The sequence below is a fragment of the Micropterus salmoides genome, unplaced genomic scaffold (assembly GCF_014851395.1).
Source record: "Micropterus salmoides isolate LMB-PRFRI ecotype aquatic unplaced genomic scaffold, ASM1485139v1 Ms_hic_scaffold_20, whole genome shotgun sequence".
Classification (NCBI taxonomy): domain Eukaryota; kingdom Metazoa; phylum Chordata; class Actinopteri; order Centrarchiformes; family Centrarchidae; genus Micropterus; species Micropterus salmoides.
Window position 1 is genome coordinate 9,308,553 of NW_024041151.1, and position 21,888 is coordinate 9,330,440.

The 21,888-nt window shown below is 41.2% G+C and overlaps 1 protein-coding gene across 2 annotated transcripts; it reads left to right on the forward strand.

Moving 5' to 3' along the window:
* The first annotated feature begins 319 nt into the window (after window positions 1-319).
* On the forward strand, window positions 320-19,923 carry olfm1b (olfactomedin 1b). Of its 2 annotated transcripts, none has more exons than XM_038733766.1 (6): window positions 320-828; window positions 7,448-7,597; window positions 8,368-8,523; window positions 10,447-10,666; window positions 15,139-15,245; window positions 17,756-19,923. In XM_038733766.1, the coding sequence occupies exons 1-6, from the start codon at window positions 763-765 to the stop codon at window positions 18,428-18,430; spliced, it is 1,374 nt and encodes a 457-aa protein (XP_038589694.1). In that variant the 5' UTR covers window positions 320-762; the 3' UTR covers window positions 18,431-19,923. The 2 variants fall into 2 exon arrangements, with proteins under 2 accessions (XP_038589694.1, XP_038589693.1); XM_038733765.1 differs by lacking the exon at window positions 320-828 and adding an exon at window positions 5,554-6,068.
* The last annotated feature ends 1,965 nt before the right edge of the window (window positions 19,924-21,888 follow it).

Here is a 21,888-nt window from a genome sequence, read left to right on the forward strand (position 1 = left end):
TGATATGTGGCAGCATTTTCCACATACAGTAATGCATGAGCCAATTAAAATGATTTGGCATGGGCCAAGACATTGCAGCGATATATTTTATTTCCATGCGGTCAAGACTATAAACTAGCCTACTTTTTATTATAAAATAGCTTCACTGAATCAATTGCTTAAATAAAAACAAACCGATAGAGAATAAATTTTGATAAGGCAACAGTTTTGTCTATGATAGACGAACAGCAAGACATGTTGGAAGGGCATTTTTCCTCCTGTATGCTTGCCAATTTAAATCTCCCTCTCTCGGCGATGCAACTTCCGTTTTCAGCACCATGTACAGCGCCGTCATTCTCATTTTTTCATCGAGAGCTTATACGGCAGCTTGAGGCGGGGAGGTAAACTTTTGGCAATATCAGAGAGAAGGTTTATAGCCGTGTATACGACAGTGTTTGCGCGTCCTTAGGCCAATGTTCACCACAGTCCGTCGCAGCGATAAATAAGTGCGTCCACTGAAGACCGAGCGGAGAGGCACCGATATGAAATGAGGCTATGTACAGAGACGATTCCGTGAAACTGATCTTTCGCTTTCTGCTACTGGGTTGCTGAGGGATACAATAATTATAACAATAATAATTAAAAAAAAGAAAAAAAAGAAAAAAGAATCGAGCGAGTTGCAACGCAAAAGAGAGCCGGGAGGAAAGGACTGCTGTGCGGGGGGACGCAAAGGGACTCGATCTGCATGTGAGACCGCTGGTCCACACACACCGGAGGCAAGAGATGCAGCCTGCGAGCAAGCTCCTGACTCTGATTCTCCTCATCTTCATGGGCACAGAACTCACCCAAGTAGGTTTTTTAACGCCATTTTCCGCTTCCTGTATTAAAAGCTTAATTGGCTCCAGATCAGCCGAGAGATTACCCCCTTATACCTCGTATAAAGAGCCCCGGTGAATTAGCCCTCTACCCCGTTTAAACAGATTAACGGGTGGGATTACATGATGTGAATACATTGTGCTTGACGGGCGCGGATAGATCCAGCAGAGCCCTGTTCAGTTTCTCCACCACCGGGGCTGACAAACGTGCCAGATATAAGGGGGGTGTATTGATGATGACTGATGATGATCTGTCATTTTCCTCATCAGCAAATGGTCAGATTAATCAACTGCAAAGCTATTCTAATAGCCCACAATGTGTAGCCTGTAGCTAAAGAGGCCATTGTTGAATGATAGGTCTCTGCTCTTAAATCACGGCTTCACAATCAAATGCAGTGTCTCAAAGGAGGCGTTTTGAGCATGCTCAATGACCACAGTGTGACTTACTGTTGCCTATGTGAGGTGTGTGTGTGTGTGTGTGTGTGTGGGGGGGGGGGGGCATTTAGTCCAACAGTGTAAAGCCACCCAGCTCAGGAGTAGTAAACAAAATAACTGCTCAATAAAATGCATCTCTGTGCTTCTTTACTGGAACTTGTAATTACTTCCTGCTCCCTAAAAGACCATTTGCAGTACAATACAATAGTTTCTGGTGCATTAAGCTGCTGCCTTGACAAATTCACACAAACAGTATCACTGTAGGAAAGAAAGTGAGGGAGTGGATTTATTTATTGCCAGGCCCTGCCACCACTGGACTGAAACATTTGATGATTTAATTGTCCTTGCTTGAACAGAGAGACATATTTCATGGCCTTCACTGTTGTGTGAATCCAATTGTGGTTGGTAATTGGAGACAAAAAAAAAAAAAATCAAATGTGCCACTGAGGTACTATCAATACATTAATCTCTGTTCCCAGTGTATCTGTAATACTCTCCGAGTGACAAACTCAATAAAACGTGTTGCTGCGCAGGTCGCTGTAGACCCTGCTGGCCCTGACAACCAATGTGTTAGAACAATATTGATGTAATATTGCTTTGGCAGAAATGTGCCACCAATTGATTTCCTCAAATTTATGAGAAATGTCTGTGTGCCGTGAGCGGAACATTTTTTTATTCATAGAGCAACAGCTTGGTTTTGACATTCATGTGGAATTTGATTTGTAATTTCATCAAAGCTATGACCTTACAAACACTTATTGCTAGTGCGATTTAATCTCCCACGTTGAAGAATCAAATGGGCAGTCTATAATCTGAACTGGACATGCAGTGCAGCAGCAGAGTGCACAAAACTGCTGACACAATCGGACAATCGGGCCATTTGCACTGACTGATGGAAGCCATCAGTCAGAGGAGGGAGGAAGCGTGTTTCACTTCAGGTTTCATGACAGTCGGTTCGGGTCCTGCACGCCGCAGGTCAGGGCCTGCGTTACAGTGACACTCTGTCTCTGATGGCCTGAGAGAGTGTGTGTGTGTGTCATCTGTTTGAAGGTAAGTCAATAGCAGTCCACAGCCTTGCCTGTCCGCTCCCTTCCAGGAGAACAGAAACATAAGATACAATGACAGGCTCTATTTATACAGCCCCTGCTCTACAAACCTACAATACATTTCACTGTAGGAAGGCTAGGCCTCTCCACATCTCATCTGTTTGAAGACAGATAAAAAAAGTGAGAGGTGTATATAGACAGAAATATCGAGAGCTTTTTATTGCCAGGTTACTCATGAGAAGAAAAAGCCATCCAGGCAGTTAGGCCTCGACCTTTGATGCTGAACAATGACGCTCTCTTAATGACCACATTAAGCGCCTTGCTTTAGAAATCTGACCAAGTTTCAGACAGTGTGGGGTAGCTGCGACTCTTTTCTTAACATCTGGCCGAGGGATCAGGGAGACACCTGATTAGTAGTACACTCTCCTCTTCAATTCCGCCCCCATTTGTTCACCTCCATCCCCTCCGATGAAGGATTTGGCTTCTGCTTGATGTTCACACAGAGAAGAATAGTAAGCAGCCAAAGTGGCATCTGTTCCTCACCTAGTGGCTGCCCCATGACTTCAGGCCCACATCCTAAAGCATCTCACGGACACCTGACAAAACAGATGGTACCTATATAGCCGCCTCTTTGACACAATGCAACCTACATACCATAGTTCATCCTGCAAACAACCATGCAAAGAATTCCTGTAAAACACCTGCACGTGTTATGGTTTTAGATTTGCTTGCATGCACAATTAAGAATGTATTTTTTTTAATTAATGTAAAATGACATAAAATAAAAATATAGAGCCAATCTGGTAATTCACATGAAACAACTAAATCTACTTTGCCAAGACATCTGCTCACACTTAAACTATAAGGGCTCCAGCAGGGGGAACATTTTGAAACCGTTAGGGCTTTTTAATGTATGAAACAAACAAAAAAAAAATCTATCCAGTTTTATGTGAGAAACTGAGATGGAGTTGAGCTGAATTTCAATATGCGTGGGTGTGATTGGCAGCTGGGGTTGAAGCTATTTATTATTCAGTATGGTTGGTTGAGCGATGAAGCAAAGAGGGGAGAGAGAGAGAGAGAGAGAGAGACAGAGAGAGAGAGACAGAGAGCAAGCCAGCAGAAGAGGAGTAGGTGGAGATATGGTGCATTTTGTAGTTCACTTGCAGGCTGGAAATGGGATTTTTCGCTACTTTATGAACATGTATTACATAGGTTATTGAGTGTGTCGATGTGGTTCTCCTACTGTATAAATACAATCTAAACACCTGTTCGCTATGTAATGCAATAGCCCAGTCAGAAATACTACTTTTATGAAGCCTTAATGTTAAATTTTTCATGTTTGTTGGTAATTTCTGAGGCTGCTGTTTGTTGTATTTTTTTCCTTTATTATAATTATATATTATGTTGTAAGATGCACTAGCTTGTTTTTCCCTACAGGACACCACCCACATACTCTAAATCATGATTTCTGCCCTATATTGTAACGTGAAAATAACTTGGAAGGGTACAGTTACAGTATACAGTACAACACTACATTCTCAATTGTAATTCTCATACTTCTTGTAATTCTCATAATTCTCAATTCTCATACAAATTACTATATATTTTGATCAACTGCATAACTGATGATAGTGCAAGGGTTGCTTTTATCATGTTTGTATAGTTGAGATCTTATTACACCATTATAAAGCAATCCTTCCGCAATAAGTGTTGTAATGTTGTGCAATACTACTGAAAGATTCTGGTGTTAATTTATAAATCTTTCTATAAATCACTCTTGATAAACAGTCTGACTGTTTGATGACTAATGGATTTTTTTTCATTGGACCACTTGGAAAAATTTTATCAGCCCACCTGTGGCATTCCTCCTGATGTGTTAAATTCTGAGGTGTTTTATTAGTGGTAGCACCTAAACTTTTGATCTATGTGTTTCACCTCTACTGAAACCAAATTGGAGCTACATCTGTGAAGCTTAGAAAACTATCTCTATCCGTTTGAAGTATGGCAGTATGACATTAGAGGCTTCTGTGCTGTACGGACCTGCACCATACTAGACTGGACCCTGAACAACAATGCACAGTGGTGCGCTGACCCCTGCTGATACTTTGCATTCTGCGGAGCCATCACCACTTTGAGCTCTCACCTCAAAGGTCATAAAGAAGTGGGAGAGATAAGAGACACAAGAGAGAGGGTTTGGGGGGGGGGGGGGGGGGGGGGGGGGGGCGAGGTGCAGTGAGTGCTCACTTCTATCTTTCAGTTTACCAAGAAAATGCATTATAGAGCTGACAGAAATAGCTGTGGACACAGAGCCACTCTTGCTATTCTGAAGACTTCATGTATAATGCAGCATTGTAGTTTAGCCCATAGGCTGATGGCCTGTTGATGACTTAGTCTCTGGACCAGACCAATAAATTATTTGTCATTTCTGAGAGATGTAATTCTAAACAAAAATAAGCACAATTAACTGCATTTACTAATGCAACCCATGACAGGTTGAGTGTTCTTAATTATGGCATTTATATAGCCTAATGTAAAGTCAATACACATCGACGAGTTGTCTTTTTTAACACTGAGCATCGTTTTTAGATTAAAATATATAGCCTATATATATTGTGTTGCTTCCTTGCATTTTTAAAGCAAGCCCCTCCCTTTTGATTTCAGCAACGCCAAAATCAGCTACACGATGGCGCCAGAGTCACACGAATTGAAAGCTCGTCCTCCATCTGAGTCCAAGCCATCCAGTTATCTATCAATTAAGCACACCCTGTGTCCTACCGCCCCGCTGTCATTGACATGCAACATTGTGCGTTCGTTTTGACATGTGAGCTGTGCAGTCTGTCACTGCAGTGGTTGTTATAGTTTAAATGAAGGCCAGCATTACCATGCAGGGTCCGAGGAGGTTCGCCAAACAGTGTGCCCCCTGTCCTTTCGGGGCAGTGGAGAAAGAAATGTCACTGTCCGCTATACATAATCCCTCAGCGTCAGTGTCGGCCGACTTCAGCCGCACTGCTCATTGTCATTCCCCCTGGGGACAGCCAGTGGCAGCTATGGGCGAATCAGGCGCAATCCCAGATATTACCATGAACGGACCCCAACCTGGCTGACATCATTGCGTCTGGCGTTATAGATAGATCCGTAGTACCTCCTCCTTCCTCCTCTCATCCACTCGGAGCAGCCGATGTGTGTAGTCAGTGGCACTTAATCACAGAGCGCACCAAGGCAGGAGGCGGACCGTCGGGCGTGAACGAAATAGTAACTGTGAGCCGGAGAGGCAGCAGTGCGCGGGACAACGCAGAAAGAGGAGCTATCCAGAGGACGTTTCCAGCGGCTGCTCTCGACTGTCTCTGTCTTTATCTTCCACTGGATCAAGTGTTGCAGTTTTATCTCTGTCTCGACCCTGCCGTATCGCGTCCGACTTGTTCGCCGCCAGTGCTTCGTTGGAGATGTCCAAAAAAAGACCAGCCGAGCCGGAGTCCCGGGTGAAACAGCAAGCTTCTCTGGGCATCATGATTCGCCTCCCTTGTTTCTCACCGGAATCCGTAGAATGAAGACGGCTTAAATAAAGTCCAAGCAGAGCGCAAAGATGTCGGTGCCTTTGCTGAAGATCGGCGTCGTGCTCAGCACCATGGCGATGATCACCAACTGGATGTCGCAGACCCTCCCCTCTCTGGTGGGGCTCAATACTACCAAGCTCACGGCGGCACAGGGAGGGTACCCAGACCGGAGCACAGGAGTAAGTGCGCAAGTTTAGCTTGTTTTTTTAGGCTGGTTGGCTAAAATGAATGTCGACTGTTGCAAGCAAATCACAATTCGTTTTGGTGCGTTTGGTTCATAATTGAGGTGACGCGCTTGCCAGGCGCACGCAAAAGTAAAAAAAAAAGACTTGCAGTGGCATCATAAATATCTTCCTCCTGCGTTTGATGTTGCTCCAGCTGACACTGAGCTCCCGCTCCTGTCGATATGAGTAGCCCGCACTAAGTGGAAAGTTATAGGTTGCACCCCTCCAACTGATAAAAATAGGAGATTCGTAGTGGAAAATTAGGGGACTGACATGATACATTTCAAAGCAGACTTATTGTTTCCGTCTTAAACAGCGGGAGTCCTCATTCTTCCTTTCAGTGTGTGAATGAGAGAGGCGTTCAAAGCCAAGATACTGTTATAGAGTCAAGATGAAGCGTTTCTTTGTTTCTCTGTCAGGCTCCTGGCAGATTCTGAGCCGTTTCTGTGCCAGGATAACAATGAGCGCTCCTCAAGTGTTTGCACAGAAATTTAATACAATGGGTGTTGAAGGCAAATAAATAAATAAATAAATAGTTAAAGCAGTGGATGCAGCCAGCAGATTTACTCAGTTGTCCTCTTAAATGTGCTGTTTTTCTTTCATGGTTTTGAAAAGATGCAAGCATTTTTACATTGCTTTTGGGATTTTATTTGATCATTTTTGCCAGTGACCAGTGTAGCAGTCTGAGCAGTACAGAGGAACACTGAGATATCAAAGCAGGTGCTTGATAGTGATTTCTTTGTCTGGTCAGCACATCCTTTGGCAGAGAGCAGTGCAACTGACTGACAATCGCTGCGATTGCTCCTTTTGGATTTTGTGAAGTCACTCCTCACTAATTGAATGAATCAGCAGTGATTTTTATCGCTGATACGGTGATGAATATCTGTTTTTCAAAGTCACTTTCTCAGTAATATCTAATCAGGTTAGTAACTGGAGTTCTCTCTCTCAGAAAAAAAAAAAAACCTCTTTCTGACGTCATACACGTCACACTATGCACTCCAGGCTTTCACACACCCAACCTAGCGAATCCTGGGAGTAGCTTCAGCTGTCTTTATTGGCTGCATCTTCCCTTTGTGTGGCTTTAAACTACACTGTATGATGGTGCAAAGCGGATGGAGTCTGATGGTTTGTGGTGTAAAACTGGCACTTAATACACTTGATGGACAACCAGCAGCAAAGTGTCCTCCTTTCTCATTTCATTGACAAACAAACAAATAGTAGTATCCCCCTTAAGTTTTTTTTCTATTTTTGTCTGATTTTTCCTTGCCCCCCTCTCCTCCCGCATCGCTGTTCACCTGCCCCCTTTTTTCATTTATCCACTGCTTTGTCTTTAGGTGTTGCCAGCAAACCCAGAGGAATCGTGGCAGGTGTACAGCTCAGCCCAGGATAGTGAGGGAAGGTGTGTCTGCACTGTGGTGGCGCCGCAGCAGTCCATGTGTTCACGGGATGCCCGCACCAAACAACTGAGGCAGCTGTTAGAAAAGGTAATTACCGCTGACCTCCTCAGCAACACATGACCCTAGCTATCAAAGTCTTGCAATAACCATACTAACCGCCTTTACTCCTTTTACCAACAGTACTTCACACACAAAGACCTGCGCACACACACACATACGCTTATCCGTGTTTGTGGTTTTCCAGTCACCTCTCTGCCCGTTGGACAAGTATAGGAATCATGCTCTAATGAGCTCCCTGGAAACCTAACAGGCATCATGGGAGGCAGCTGTACACTCACTCTGTGCGAGTTTTTATTGTACAGCACACATCTAAAGCAACACATCTAATGACGCAACCCGTCTCAATGCCCATAGACTGAAAACTAAGTCAACCCCATTTACACAAAAGGAGCATTTAATCATGTTTATGGAAAATAATTTTTATCCAAAGATGGAGAAAATCCACAAATAATGCAGAGTAGCTCAGTGAGTCACGTAAGCTGCTAGAAAATACAGACAGCTACAGATCACTCCTGAATAAATAGAAAATATGTCATGTTTCTGGAGTTTCTGGACCACAACAGTTTTGGAGAAACCAAATGTCTTAACAGTATGTATTCTACACTTCCACCATGTGTCTGAGGCCCCTGACTAGTTGGCCTGATGTCAGAGTTTGTGAATCATTGCAAGAAGAAAGCCAAGCCAAAACAACATATTGAAAGTCTGTTGCGCTTTCTCATGCACACTGCTCTAATTAGAGCGTTGTAAATAGAGATTTAATTCATTAATCAGTCCAATGTGTCCACATGGCACCGCAGGTCCAGAACATGACCCAGTCTATCCAGGTGCTGGACCAGCGAACCCAGAGGGACCTGCAGTACGTGGAGAAGATGGAGGTCCAGCTCCGTGGTCTGGAGACTAAGTTCAAGCAGGTGGAGGAGAACCACAAGCAGAACATTGCCAAGCAATACAAGGTACAAAGCCAGATCTCCAGCCATTTACTGCCAACCGTCATTCCGTCATAGCTGCTTTGTAGCCCATTCCACACAGCCTTATCCATTTTGTGTTTGTGTGTTCCCACTGTGGAGATATGTCAGAATTGCCTAAACCCCCATTCCACATACCAAGAAATTCATAATGCATGCATCAAATAGGTTAAATAATTGGATACATCAACTCAGCTGCACGACTTAATATCCACATTTCACACCAATTGACTTTATAAAACTATGTGAATGCATTCAAAAGGAGGAGATTTAATTAACATGCACATGGGACACTAAACCCTTTTTTTCTTAAAGGGTTTACTCTCCAATAAAAATCACAAAGAGCTAATTAGATCATTTGAAATGTTTTGCAACTAGTGCTGTCACAGTTCATTGATTACTTGTCAGGAAATAGTGAAAAATACCATAATATCATATTTTCTTAAGGTGACGTCAGCAAATTGGTTGATTTATCCAACCAACAGTCCAAGACAGAGAAAAGCAATAAATCTTCACAATTAAGAAGCTGGAATTGAGGAATTTGGGGCATTTTTCAATGAAAAATTACATAAACCATTAACCAATTTTCTAAATAGTTGAAAATTATTTTGCTGTCAATTGACTGATTACTCGACTTTCAGCTCTCCATTTAACAAAATAAGTTCTCAAATGCTAATGTTATCTAAACATAAACAGAGTATTAAGAACTTTCAAGGAACGAATACACACATACACAAAGTACACAAGATTTTGAATGTGACAAGACATTCGATGCCACCTTTACCTACCTCAAAGTTTTTGCTACTCTGTGATACGAACACAGTTCAGAAGGCAACAAAAACCTAGCCCTTTTTGCAGTTACACACACAAATGCATTGTTTCCTGTGTTCTTACCTTTAGCACTTAAAGAGCAGTTTCAGCAGTTGTATCATTTCACACGCACCTCTACATCTGTGTGATCCCCTCGCCTATGCATGCTCAAAAACCTCATGCATCCAATGCCACATTCAGCGCATGTGTGTCATTTTTCTGTAACACGTCTGAAGTGAATATACTAAGTGTGTGTGCGTTTGTTTGTGTGTCTGTTAGCAAGGTTAGCAAGCTCTAGCCCGTGTCAACAGTTTGTCATTTTCTTGCTTGCAGGGCTAACTTTAAGACATGTAAAGAGAGCCACAGGGAAGAAGAGGCAGGTCAAATCCAGATTCCACTGAACTGGGCCACAGTACTGAGAGCATTTGGGCGTCAAAAAGTTAATTTATCTTTAGCACCATTAAGACTAAGAAACCCCACCCCTCTCCCAAACCAACCTACCACTGATCTCTTCCTGCATGTTACTGCTGTCAAAGTTTTCCATCTAAAAGCTTTTTTCAAACGTAAATACATTTATTCTTATTCTTCTTATTCTTCTTAATTGCTGTTATTCCTTTTTTATTTTCCTTTGGCTTTTGTCTATGCATATTTGGTTACTCAACAAATCTATACGTTAAACTATAGACGTAAAATTCGAGACACTTTGTTGTGTGTGACATGTAAAAGCATGTAACCCTTAATACGATGTTGCATTTTAAACGATGATGACCAATAAAGAGCTTTCCCAATTGTTGTCGGTGTACCGAGGGCTTGCTTTTTAACGGCTGGTCACTGCCGGGACGGAGCCACCTGTTCTGCTCGTCCAGCGGGTGGAGAATATTTTCCGGGTTTGTTTGCTCAGACACACATTGCACAGACAAAACACAGCTGTTCACACACAAACACTAAACATGGACACAAACAGGGGGTCCTCATGTCAGTGAAGAGGCAGGATAGAGTCAGAGTAGCCAGGTTCAGACAGGTGTTTTTTTTTTTTTCTTTTATGGACAGTCTCCTTTTGTCGCGCATGACACTCAACCGAGCTTATTCTAATCCTTTCAGGCAATAAAAGCGAAAATGGAGGAGCTTAGACCGTTGATACCAGTGTTGGAGGAGTACAAAGCCGATGCCAAATTGGTATTGCAGTTTAAGGAGGAGGTCCAGAATCTGACGTCAGTTCTAAACGAACTTCAGGAGGAGATGGGGGCCTATGACTACGAGGAGCTCCACAACAGAGTGTCAAATCTTGAGGAGAGACTCCGAGCATGCATGCAAAAATTAGGTAGGCACAGAAAGTTGTTGGCACACACTTTGCTTCAAACACGTGCATGCACAAACACCCCCACTGACGTCCAGTATGTTGTAACTGACCAGAAAGAGATCCTCAGGCATATTCACATGATTCAGAACATCACAGGAACATTATGTGTGGCTGCGATACTCCACCACTCAAATGCTTATTACACAGTCTTATAACACACTCGTAATTTACACTATATGGTTGTATTTCAAACGTGCTCACCCTCTATCTGACTTTGCTATTGGTATACTCTAACATGTTCAAGGTAAACCAAAAAGTCCATTACAGGGCTACGCATGCACACACAGAACTGGAGTTACATCCTGGTAACTTCTATATCTTCTGTACTTTTATCTCCTGGGGAAAAAAACAAGGCACTAGTGCTGAAACCGTTGGTCAATTGACAGAAAATTGACAATATTTATAAAATCGATTCAATCTAGAATAGTGAAAGACTTTTTTCACTGTTTCATGAAATTTTATGGAATAATTATTTATCGAAATCAAGTTCTGCATGAGTCTATAGTAGCGTCCCTCAAAACTGACTTCTTGTGATGAAATAGATGGGATGTTTAAATATGTCATTAGGCATGAGGTGTTTTACATGGTTCCGCAGGTACACACACAATCACACATGAGTCAAAGGAGGAAGAGAGATACTGATAGCGTTCTCAGTTTGCAAGTTCCCATCACAGTCTTATCTTTGCTTTTAGCTAGTCTCAGTCTCTTCACACCTCTGTCACAGCCCACAGTGCTAATAGATGCACACCCACATTACAGTGACTAAGATATATTACAAGAGCAGAGACACTTACATGCCGTATATCACGGGTATATTGTGTCCCCGTTTGAACTTATTCACAGGGCAAGAAGACAGCAAGAAACTGGAAAACCATTGGTTACAATGCCTACTGTTCTTTTTGGAAAGCTAATCAAGACAAAGTGATTGTATTTAAATTGAATATATAGAGTAAAACACCTGATCTCAGCTTCCCAGTTACTTCCTCTGTCATTATTTCTCTTTATCTATCCATACACATTTCTAATTTTTTTTTCAGTCTTGTCCATGCTTTCACTCTCAGTTCCATGCACATGCCGCTGCTCACATCTGTGGTCAGGCTGCCAAAGATAGGAGAGCAGGGAACTGCAGGAGTTACTCCAGTGTGTGTGTGTGTGTGTGTGTGACATCAGACGAGATAAAGGCGAGGTCACCCAGCGAGGGACTGGCTCAGGCAGAACAGAGGGTGGCTAACTCCTTTCATCTTCACACGATTGCAGAGGCACTCATGCATAGTGCACACAAATACACTCCAGTACACTCCCGTTATTGAGATTAAACTTGCGAAGGTCACTAGACAAATTTGCATCAGCAGATCAACAACAGGAGGGAAAAAGAGAAAAATCGAGAGGGCAGGATAAATTTGAGTATTGAGGAATAGAGAAATTGATAGACGGTGTTAAGGGGGAAGGAGAAAGAGTGATAAAGTGAAGGCAAGCAGGAAAAGTGAAAGAGAGTAACTAGCGTCCCCGCAGAGCTGTCCTTCAAGCTATTTTGTGCCGGAGAGACTAACAGCTCAGCGGCTGCTGGGACACAATGGCCATCGATCAAGGGAACATGCCAGCTTGCTGGGCAATAATCAAATAAATAAATCACCCTGTGTCATGCCCTAGCAATGTGGAGGCACAGAGAGCTTCAGGCAAATCCAGCCCCTTCACCCGTACTGATGAATGGAGTAGAAAAGTCATACCAGCACATAAACCCATCAGTTCCCTGCTCTGCAACTGTTGTTCTCACCTTTTATTTCCTCTGTAGAGAATTATAAAGCATTCTTATAGGCAACATTATAGCATGGCTCACTTGCCACAGGATGAATTTGTCTCTTTCCTATAGAAAGCTCAACCTATCTATTTACTTTAATTTTCCTTCTCCCTCATCTTTGTCAAAGAGTTTCATTTATTACTATTTTAATATAATTTTTTGTTGTTTCTTTCTGTTAATTGCTGTAATCTGGGAACAGGGACTCGTCACTAAAAATAATTAGATACGTTAAAAAAGTCCATTGAAAACTTGCTTTCAAATTTTTTATATATTTTTCTATAACATGAATTATTAATGACTAACGAAGCTAAGTTCAAGAAACAACTGTAGGTATTTATGCATCACTGTGTGGGTATGATGTCCAAAGAGCCTGCCAACAGCCATTAGAGTCTAATTCAAATGTAGCTAAAGTCTGATTGGTGCAAAGAAATATGATATCACCTTTTTCTAACTAAGCCCCATCAATGTCAAAACAGTGAGAAGAGTACAAAGAAATACAGAAATCTCTCATGTGAATTAACCAAAACTGTTCTAAATTAAACAGTGTTTGTGTAGGACCCCATCATTCCTAGTAAGAAGCTGAATATGTTTTCAGGGCCTTTAACCAAAACTGCATGTTCGGAAAGCTTAAATGGAGGAGGAAAGGAAGGCTAATGGTAAAATTACTGCACAAACTGTCAGTTGTAAACATCCACCACAATTAACAGATTGTTCAATCATACTTGCCGAAGTTGCAATGAGTGATTACTTTCGACAACAAAGGCAACAATTACAACGTCAGAAAATGAATTGGCAACTATTTCGATAATTAAATAAAAAATGTAAGCAAAAATAACATTTGCCAATCCCAGCTTCTCAAATGGGAGGTCTTGATGCTTTTCTTTGTCAGACTTAAGAGTAAACTGAATATCTTCGGGTTTGGACTGTTATACAAAAGTAATTTGAAGACAGAAAGAAATTGTAACAGGATTATAAACAATTTTATGGGCAAAACTATAAATTGATTAATCATGAAAATAATCAGAGGATTAATTGATTGATAAATCTGATTTGAAAATTAAAATATTGTTAGTTGCAGCTCTACCGTCGATATTTCAGGTGCGCTCACAAGCTGTCTGATTGTATGACCACTCGTCATTCTTGCCCTGTCGGACTTTGGCCTTGTCATGACAACATTGCAGCATTCCCAAATCTCACCAATTACTTACAGAGTTATCATTACTATAGAAACCTATAGCCAAAACTACAAATAAAAAAGCCCACGTTTAAATAAATAAAAACGATCCTTTAAAAACAAATAGCCCTCCTTCTCAGGAATTGAGTGTTCATTCTATATCTAAATCCTCACATTTCGGGATAAAGGCTGATGGTGTTTTTGTTATATCAGCTCCAGTTCCCATTAGGTTTTCCATTTGCTCTGCCCTCTGCTTCGGCCTTGGCAAATTCAGGCCAAAAGGGGATTAGACCTTGTGTGCATCTCCAGAATACAGATCCATCAGCGGGCTCCCCAGCAGCCTGCAATAGTAGTGTCATCTAAATAGAGGCCTGAGTAGATAAAAATAAATAAATAAATCAATGGCCAATGTATTACTGCGGTCTCTAATCCCACTGTGGCTTACATAAGGGACTCAACCCCCACTGGAAATAGTAGATGTTGCTCATGTGACCATGTGTTTGTCTCTCAGCTGCCGCGGAGGTGTGATCCCCACGCGTACTCACAGTCACGACATATGTTTCGCACAGAGATCCACAAGCACTCAAACGCATATGCAAAGCCATAATTTTCATTATAGAAGTGAACAAAATTTGACCGAATGAGACCACGGAGTCAGCCAGATAACTGAATGAGACTACCAGAGGAAAATCAAATCAAATCTGTTTAGTATGACGTAAAATGACATTCCAACAGAGAAGAGCAAGAGAGATGAAAGGAGTTAAAAAGAAAAAAGGGATGATGATTGTAATAGCTTCACAGAGAAAGATGTTAATGAAAACATAAAATGAGCCATTGTCACAGTCCCGCTCTTTAAATTAGCATATCAGAATGACTCATTACATTCATGAGATAAAGTTAACTCTTCAAATCGACCTTTGTCAAAAAACGGCCTTTGTCTAAATGAATAAATGTGCTGCACTGGTGTTGAGAAGTATTGTTACTTGGTAAAATCATGTCTCTCATTTGTAACTTTGCTCATTAGAAAGGGCACGTTAGTCTGACCAGCTCTCAGTTACCAGGGCCACAGAGACCAGTGTTAGTTATGTCAAATTCCCATTAACACCTCAATCAACACTAATTAACACTACAGCAGCCTACGAGTAGCACGCTGGAGCATAACACACAGAGGCTCCCCATTTCCTATTCCCTTTTCATCTCACTTTCTCACACATCCACACAGAGAGAGTAAAACAGGCATTAGCATGTGTGAATTGAATAATAAGCACCATTTGCACAGAACATCACATAAAGAGAAAGGCAGAGCTGTAACAAGCTGGACATCAACTCCCTCATCCTTCAGGCAAACACATTTGGATTTAAAGTAAATGAAAGTGAATCCCTTTTAATAGATCTGGAATAAGTCTAAATACCCAAATGGGTGTTGCTGTAGATGTTCCCATCTCTCTTCTTCCCTTGCAGCATGTGGCAAACTGACAGGTATCAGTGATCCCATCACCATCAAGACGTCTGGATCCAGGTTCGGCTCCTGGATGACTGACCCTCTGGCACCTGAAGGAGATACACGGGTATGTACAGTACCGCTGCACATAGTATGGATGGGAATTTCCTAATACGATAGTGAATGTACGACTCTCTATCAAACCAAAATGTATCCATAAAGCACAAATTCTCATGCTGGCATCGCGTTCTTGCTCAGAGTTGTATCTTCTTAGTTTACTGTACACCTCTCAGATTTAATCATAATTTTGCCAATTTGAGTGTTTTGCTTTATTCAGGCAAGGTTCTTGTATGAGTGATTGTGTTTAGACAGCATTTAACATTTTAGGTTTGTTTTCTTTTGCTCAATGAAAATCATTTCTCAAAGTAAGTATATTGAAAAAAATCGGATTAAATCAACTTAACCTTAGGTATTTTACCGTCTTTCAGTTCATTGTTTTGGTTTTATGGCACACACTATCTACCCTGCACGTGTAAATAGGCCAGTGTTTGATAACTTGTTTGCCATATCAACTTTGTGAAGTGATGTACAATTTTTGTCAATGTTGCTCCAAGTGGCCCAGCTTTAAGGTGCCCACATGTTTTAGGATCCTCTAGGTTGTGCAATACTGTAATATTCAGATTAAAGTATTTTATGTGATTATCTTTTTATATATGATGCAAAGAACATTCAGTTGATATTTTTAATTATATTGTACATTAAGTCCACAAAGCTTGATTCAGAATTTTATCTTCTTTCTTTTTCTACTTTAAAATATTGAAAAGCCAAAATAACAGCAGACAGCTAGAGTATTTGGGGTATTGTCATCCTGCATGTTTGGCTTTCCTTTCCATCTTGTAATTTGACCCTGCTGGTGCATGGTCTTATCAAGACATGAAAAAAAAAACATATGCACACACACACACTGTACATTCTTTCAGCATTGTTTTACACACTTTGATTATAGTTCAAATCAAAATTTGTGATATAAAAATTGTCTCGTTGAAAATTGCAATAGCAAAACAAAAATATATATAATTCCCCCCCCCCCTGGCCTAGCCACACATTTAAAAAAAAAAAACAATTTTGATTTACTTTTTAAGCAAAAAACACTGGTTTCAACTTTTCCAATGTAAATATTTTCTGCTTTTCTAAGTCTTCTACAGTATGAACACAATTTGAATATCAATTGGTTTTAAATTGTTGGTCAAACAACACAAGCAAGTTGAATATATCATCTTGGGTTTAGGAAATTGTAATTATTAGCAGATTAATTGTTATTGAAAATAATCTTTAGTTGCAGCCTCACAATATTTCACATGCACACATTGGAGGAGACAATGGATACTGTCACAGTGGCTGTAAACCTTTGCTAATGCACACTTTCCCCGTGCTTCATTTTACAAGAGACAGGTACCTGAAGATCTGCAACACAAATAGTTTTCCTAACTCTGAAGTAAGAGTTGACCTTGCAGGTGAAGATCAACTCTCATTGTGAAATTTAAAAAAGAATATCAGCTGAATGCATCTGAGCGATGCTTCTGTTGGCTCAATAAATTTGTCTACTTTCATTACCAAAACACATTAAAAAGAAATGCCAGGGATAAATGTATGTGGTTTTAACGGGAAAATGCCCAGCAGACAAGGAAGCGAGGGAGCTGGAAATAAAGACACATGCTCTTTGTGCACTGGCTTTATGAGACACATTAATAAGAGACAGAACTCTCAATGTCACATGGGAGAAAAAGGGATAAAAACTTTAAGAACAACCAGCAGCATAGGGCACCATAGTTTGTGTAAATTTGCAGTTTCCTAAAGGCTAATTGTCATGATAACACAGGTAAGTGTATATTTTAAAAGATACTCAGCAGGAAGGGCGAAGCTTACTGCTGACTAATATTATATTTAGCATACTGTAAAGGCTACTTTTTTGTAGAAACTAATACGTTTTGAACAGAAAACATGAAAGATGTTCTGCGTTATCAAAGGGCAGACTAAGAAGAATGAGTGTAATTGACGGGAGAAGACAGGTCTGCTCCATTTCTTTTTATCTCTTGGTTTCCTTACCTTGGGGTTTTTTCCTGGCCTGTGGAGACCTGCTTCCTTGATATAAATCATTTTTAAAGTCAATCACAGTAGCACATGGAAGCAGGTAGGAGAAGGGTGTCCTTAGTCTTAGTCCCACTGAGACTAAGGAAGTGTTTGAGCCTCTAGCAGCTCCGGAATAAGAGCTCTCTGCCCACCACCGCAGGGGCCAGCAGGAAGCAGGGTCGGAGCGGCTGAGACAGGCCTTTTAACTAGAATGATGGGCATTATCCCTGCGGGGCCCAGCTCATGCCACCCTGTGGCTGTCATCCTGACTGTTTGTATTGAGAAGCTGCCGGATCTCAGCTTCGTCTGCTCCTGGAGGAATTCTCAGTGCTAACTTAATTGGGATGCGTGTTGACGGTGTGATTTGATTTATTCTGTGTGTGATCTGCATAGAAGATTCTGATACCCAACGCACAATGACGAATGATCATGGTAGGGGTTTCTGGCTCTGAAGCTCTGCTTTGTTTAATCCTAATTCTTCCTTCTCCCTCTTGTCATGATGTTTAGGTTTGGTACATGGATGGTTATCATAACAACCGCTTTGTGCGGGAGTACAAGTCCATGCAAGACTTTATGGCGTCCGACAACTTCACGTCCCACCGGCTGCCGCACCCATGGTCAGGAACTGGTCAGGTGGTCTACAACGGCTCCATCTACTTCAACAAATTCCAGAGCCATGTCATCATCAAGTTCGACTTCCGCACCTCTTCCATCAGCAAGTCCCGGCAGCTCGACTATGCCGGCTTCAATAACGCGTATCACTACGCCTGGGGCGGACATTCCGACATTGACCTGATGGTGGACGAGGGAGGCCTGTGGGCTGTCTACGCCACCAACCAGAACGCCGGCAATATTGTTATCAGCAAGCTGAACCCCAACACGCTGCAGATCATCAAGAGCTGGACAACCAACCACCCGAAAAGGAGTGCTGGCGAGTCTTTTATGATCTGTGGCACGCTCTATGTCACCAATGGCTACTCAGGAGGCACCAAGGTCTACTACGCCTACTCCACCAACTCCTCTACCTATGAGTACATCGACATTGCCTTCCAGAATAAGTACTCGCATATCTCCATGTTGGACTACAACCCACGTGACCGTGCCCTCTATGCCTGGAACAATGGCCACCAGGTCCTCTACAATGTCACACTATTCCATGTTATCCGCTCAGAGGAACTGTAACCATGGAAAATGGATTACATACATAAATACATAGTGTCTGTGTAGAGATATCCCTATATACAAAAATATATCTGCGAAAGAAAAAGACTCTATGGAAAGAACAATCTATTTATAATATCAAATGACTTTTACTGAGAGACTGCATCAACAGTGAATGCGAAGTGGACTGAATGTGCATATACATGAGACTGAAAAAAAATCTAAAATTGAAGGGTTTCATTCCAAAATATATTTGTTATAGAAAAAAATGGGTTATCAGTTAATATCACAAAATCATAGTTGATTGTCGGAAAACTGTTTTGTAAATAAAAGGTCTGAATATGACTAACTAGTCTTTATTTTAATAGCTGCCATTATTTTGTTGGTATTTTATTTTGGAATGAAACTCTGTAATTGTTTGCTGCATAGAAAATGATTGTAAAAGTAGACTAATATATATGATTTAAAAGAATATGAACAGATGCCAAAAAAATAACATCACGCCTTTTTATATATATATATATATATATATATATATATATATATATGGAATATCAACATAAGCTCATTCCTGTGGCTCCGGTTCTCCTGCTGAAATGCTCCCAGCTGAACTTTTCTTTTGGTCAATGGGGGTCCTGAAACGAAGACTGTTTATTAAAACTGTTGGATCCCCAGGTCCAATGGACAGACAGAAAAGTGGGAGGTCAGCCTAGTCAGGAGACCTGATAGCCTAATGGGTGCAGCCTGTCATATTGTTTTTATCAAGTACAGTAGCAAATCAAAAGTCTGTAGAGAAACAGCAAACAACAATAACAACATCCACTAAAAGACCTGAAGGCACTGACTGTTGACAGCGCTGTTGTTTGAGATGATTTTCCTGTGTTAGTGACTATGTGTCAAAAAGGCTTTCTTTGCATGAGTGTTTTCTATCACTCCAGTCTGCTCTTCTGAATGTCTTTTGCTGTATGATACTATTTAAAAAAAAAAGGAGGGTGGAAGGGGGAACAAGATAGAATACCTTTGGGATTTTAGGATTTACAAAGAGACTCACTTTTGTTCCCTGCTTCTTTGTATTTAGTTCTTGTTTTGTTTATTTATATTTCTTTGCAATTGCAATCATTTTATTTTTCAAAAGTTCTTGTATCACTGTAACTGTTGGCACCGGTTTTGCCTCTCTGTATTTGTTTATTTGGACTGCGTGGGAGGAATCTATCTAGCTCACATCTCGCTGACGAAAAAAAAAAAATAGAATGTATCAAGTATTGTATCCTGGGAACTTGGTCCTCCCATCTTCAATTCACATCAAGCCCCTGTTGCAGGGAGTTTTCTTTTAGAGGATAATCCTGTCTTATGTCATGTTCCCCCCACCCCACTGCTAGTGAAGGATAATGCAGTTTAAATGTATACCCATGCAGAGGACAAAAGCTTTTCACTCTTTTTGCGCTTTGCTGGACATGTGTTGTATCTGAGATGAGATAGTTAATGATTCGTGTCAATAAAACAGAGAAATCTGATGCTCGGATTGTTGCCTTAAAAAGAGCTAGAAGCTGCCATGTGACGGCACACTTAGTGCATGATTGTCCATATAGAGATGGAACTAATAGTGTTATTTCCTGCATTTTGAGTTATTCTTCATTTAGACTGCACAGAGTGGACACTGTTCTTTTGTTGAGTTGTGGGAAAAGAGAACATAGCATTTACAGACCCTGTCACATGCGAGGCTATACACCTTTTGAATGAAGAAATTATTTCTCTAACAAATGAAAGGTTTAATCTATAAGAAATAAATACATTGTTGCTAAGTTTAGGTATTGTCTATCAGCTAGCAACCTTTAGCTTTGCCACTTGGTTTACATACATTTTCAGTATTTACTTTGATAATCCCAGCATTTGACACTGATTACTAGATATCAAATAGGTTTTAATGGTTTGCTAAACATTTCTTTTACTCAGATTTTCCTGCCTGACAGTGTTTTAACTGGAATAACCCCTATTTGTGTTTCTTTTCCATTACCTGACATGTTGGGATGTCTTCTTATTAAGGCAAAACGGTCCACTTTTAAGTCTCTCAACAATTTTCTCTCCTTCTTTGTTCTCCACTCCATTTCACTTACCCCCACAACCACCCTTTTTTTCCCCTCCGTTATCGCCTAGCCTGTCTATCTTTCCCGCTCTTTGTTGCTCCACTCCCTCACTGCCTCTTAGTCCTCTGATGTTTCAATCGATGAATAAATGATTGCTTCTATTTTCACTCCAAGTGCTTGGCCAACACAAGCTGCTTTGCTCCCCAGAAATAGTTAGAGATGGGAGGATTTGGGAGACAGACAGAGAAAAAAAAACACAGAGAGAGAAACATGTTCGGCGGAAGGTCTCACAGCGTATGACACGATGAGCTGTCAGTCAGGAGCTGAATTTATTTGCATCTTTAAGCAGTGATTGGCGCATCAAGAGACATAACGGCACTCTGTCTAGTCCCAGTTCCCCCTTCCCCAAACACACACACATACGCCTGTGAACCTGACAGTTGCATTTCATTTCATCATTTTGCATGTTGTCTCTCTCTTTTCATTTCTGCACCAATGTCTTATTTACTGCAGACTGAAATAGGTGGAGTAGGCTAATTACCTTGTGCATACCTTGCCCTCTAAATGCCATGTTTACTGCAGCACCACTTCTGGGAGTAAAGGACAGACACAGTGAGAGGTTTGACCTTGCTCGGACCAGCTGTAAGGGGTATTATTCCCCCAAGGACAAAACCACTTATCAGTGATAAAAAGCTAGTGTGTACATGCCAACAGGAGGCTTGCAAAAAGTGTTGCATAGCACTGCAGTTTACACTTACACGTTGTCATGATTGTAGACTTTTCCCCACACCATATTACATAATTTACCTTTACAAGTGACTCTCAGGACAGTGTCTCTATGGCCTCTTTGTTGTTGAGTTATGTAGTGCTATTAAAGCTGACACAAACTGCTAATTGATATTCAACTCAATGATTCATTTGTGCAGCTCCTTTTGCACTCAAGAAGTTGCTACAAATCTATGTAAAGCTATGTAATGTGAAAAGGGGAAATGTCTCAAAAACCATGATGACACACCAAAAACAGTGATCATAAATATACTTGACAGGACATTTGCTTGGTAACCTATGAGGCAGAGCATCAATTCAAGCAGAGCAATGAAGTTGTGCTTGCATTAGCTGATTGATCGGCATCAGCTGCTTCATCCATGCTTCATCATCAGTGGCTCATTCTGCTATGTTATACAGTTGGATAACCTGTTTAAATACAACCTTACACTTCTCAGTGTTACGGATACCTTCATGCAGTTGCTGTTTGCTGCTGCAAATCCCTCCACCACCCAAACATTGTTGGGTATTTAGTATTGAACTGTCCACTTTGAGATGTAGCAGATTGAATACACACGCCTGCAAATACCTGTGTTTTCTTGCCAGACTGTGACATGAATGTTATTGAAA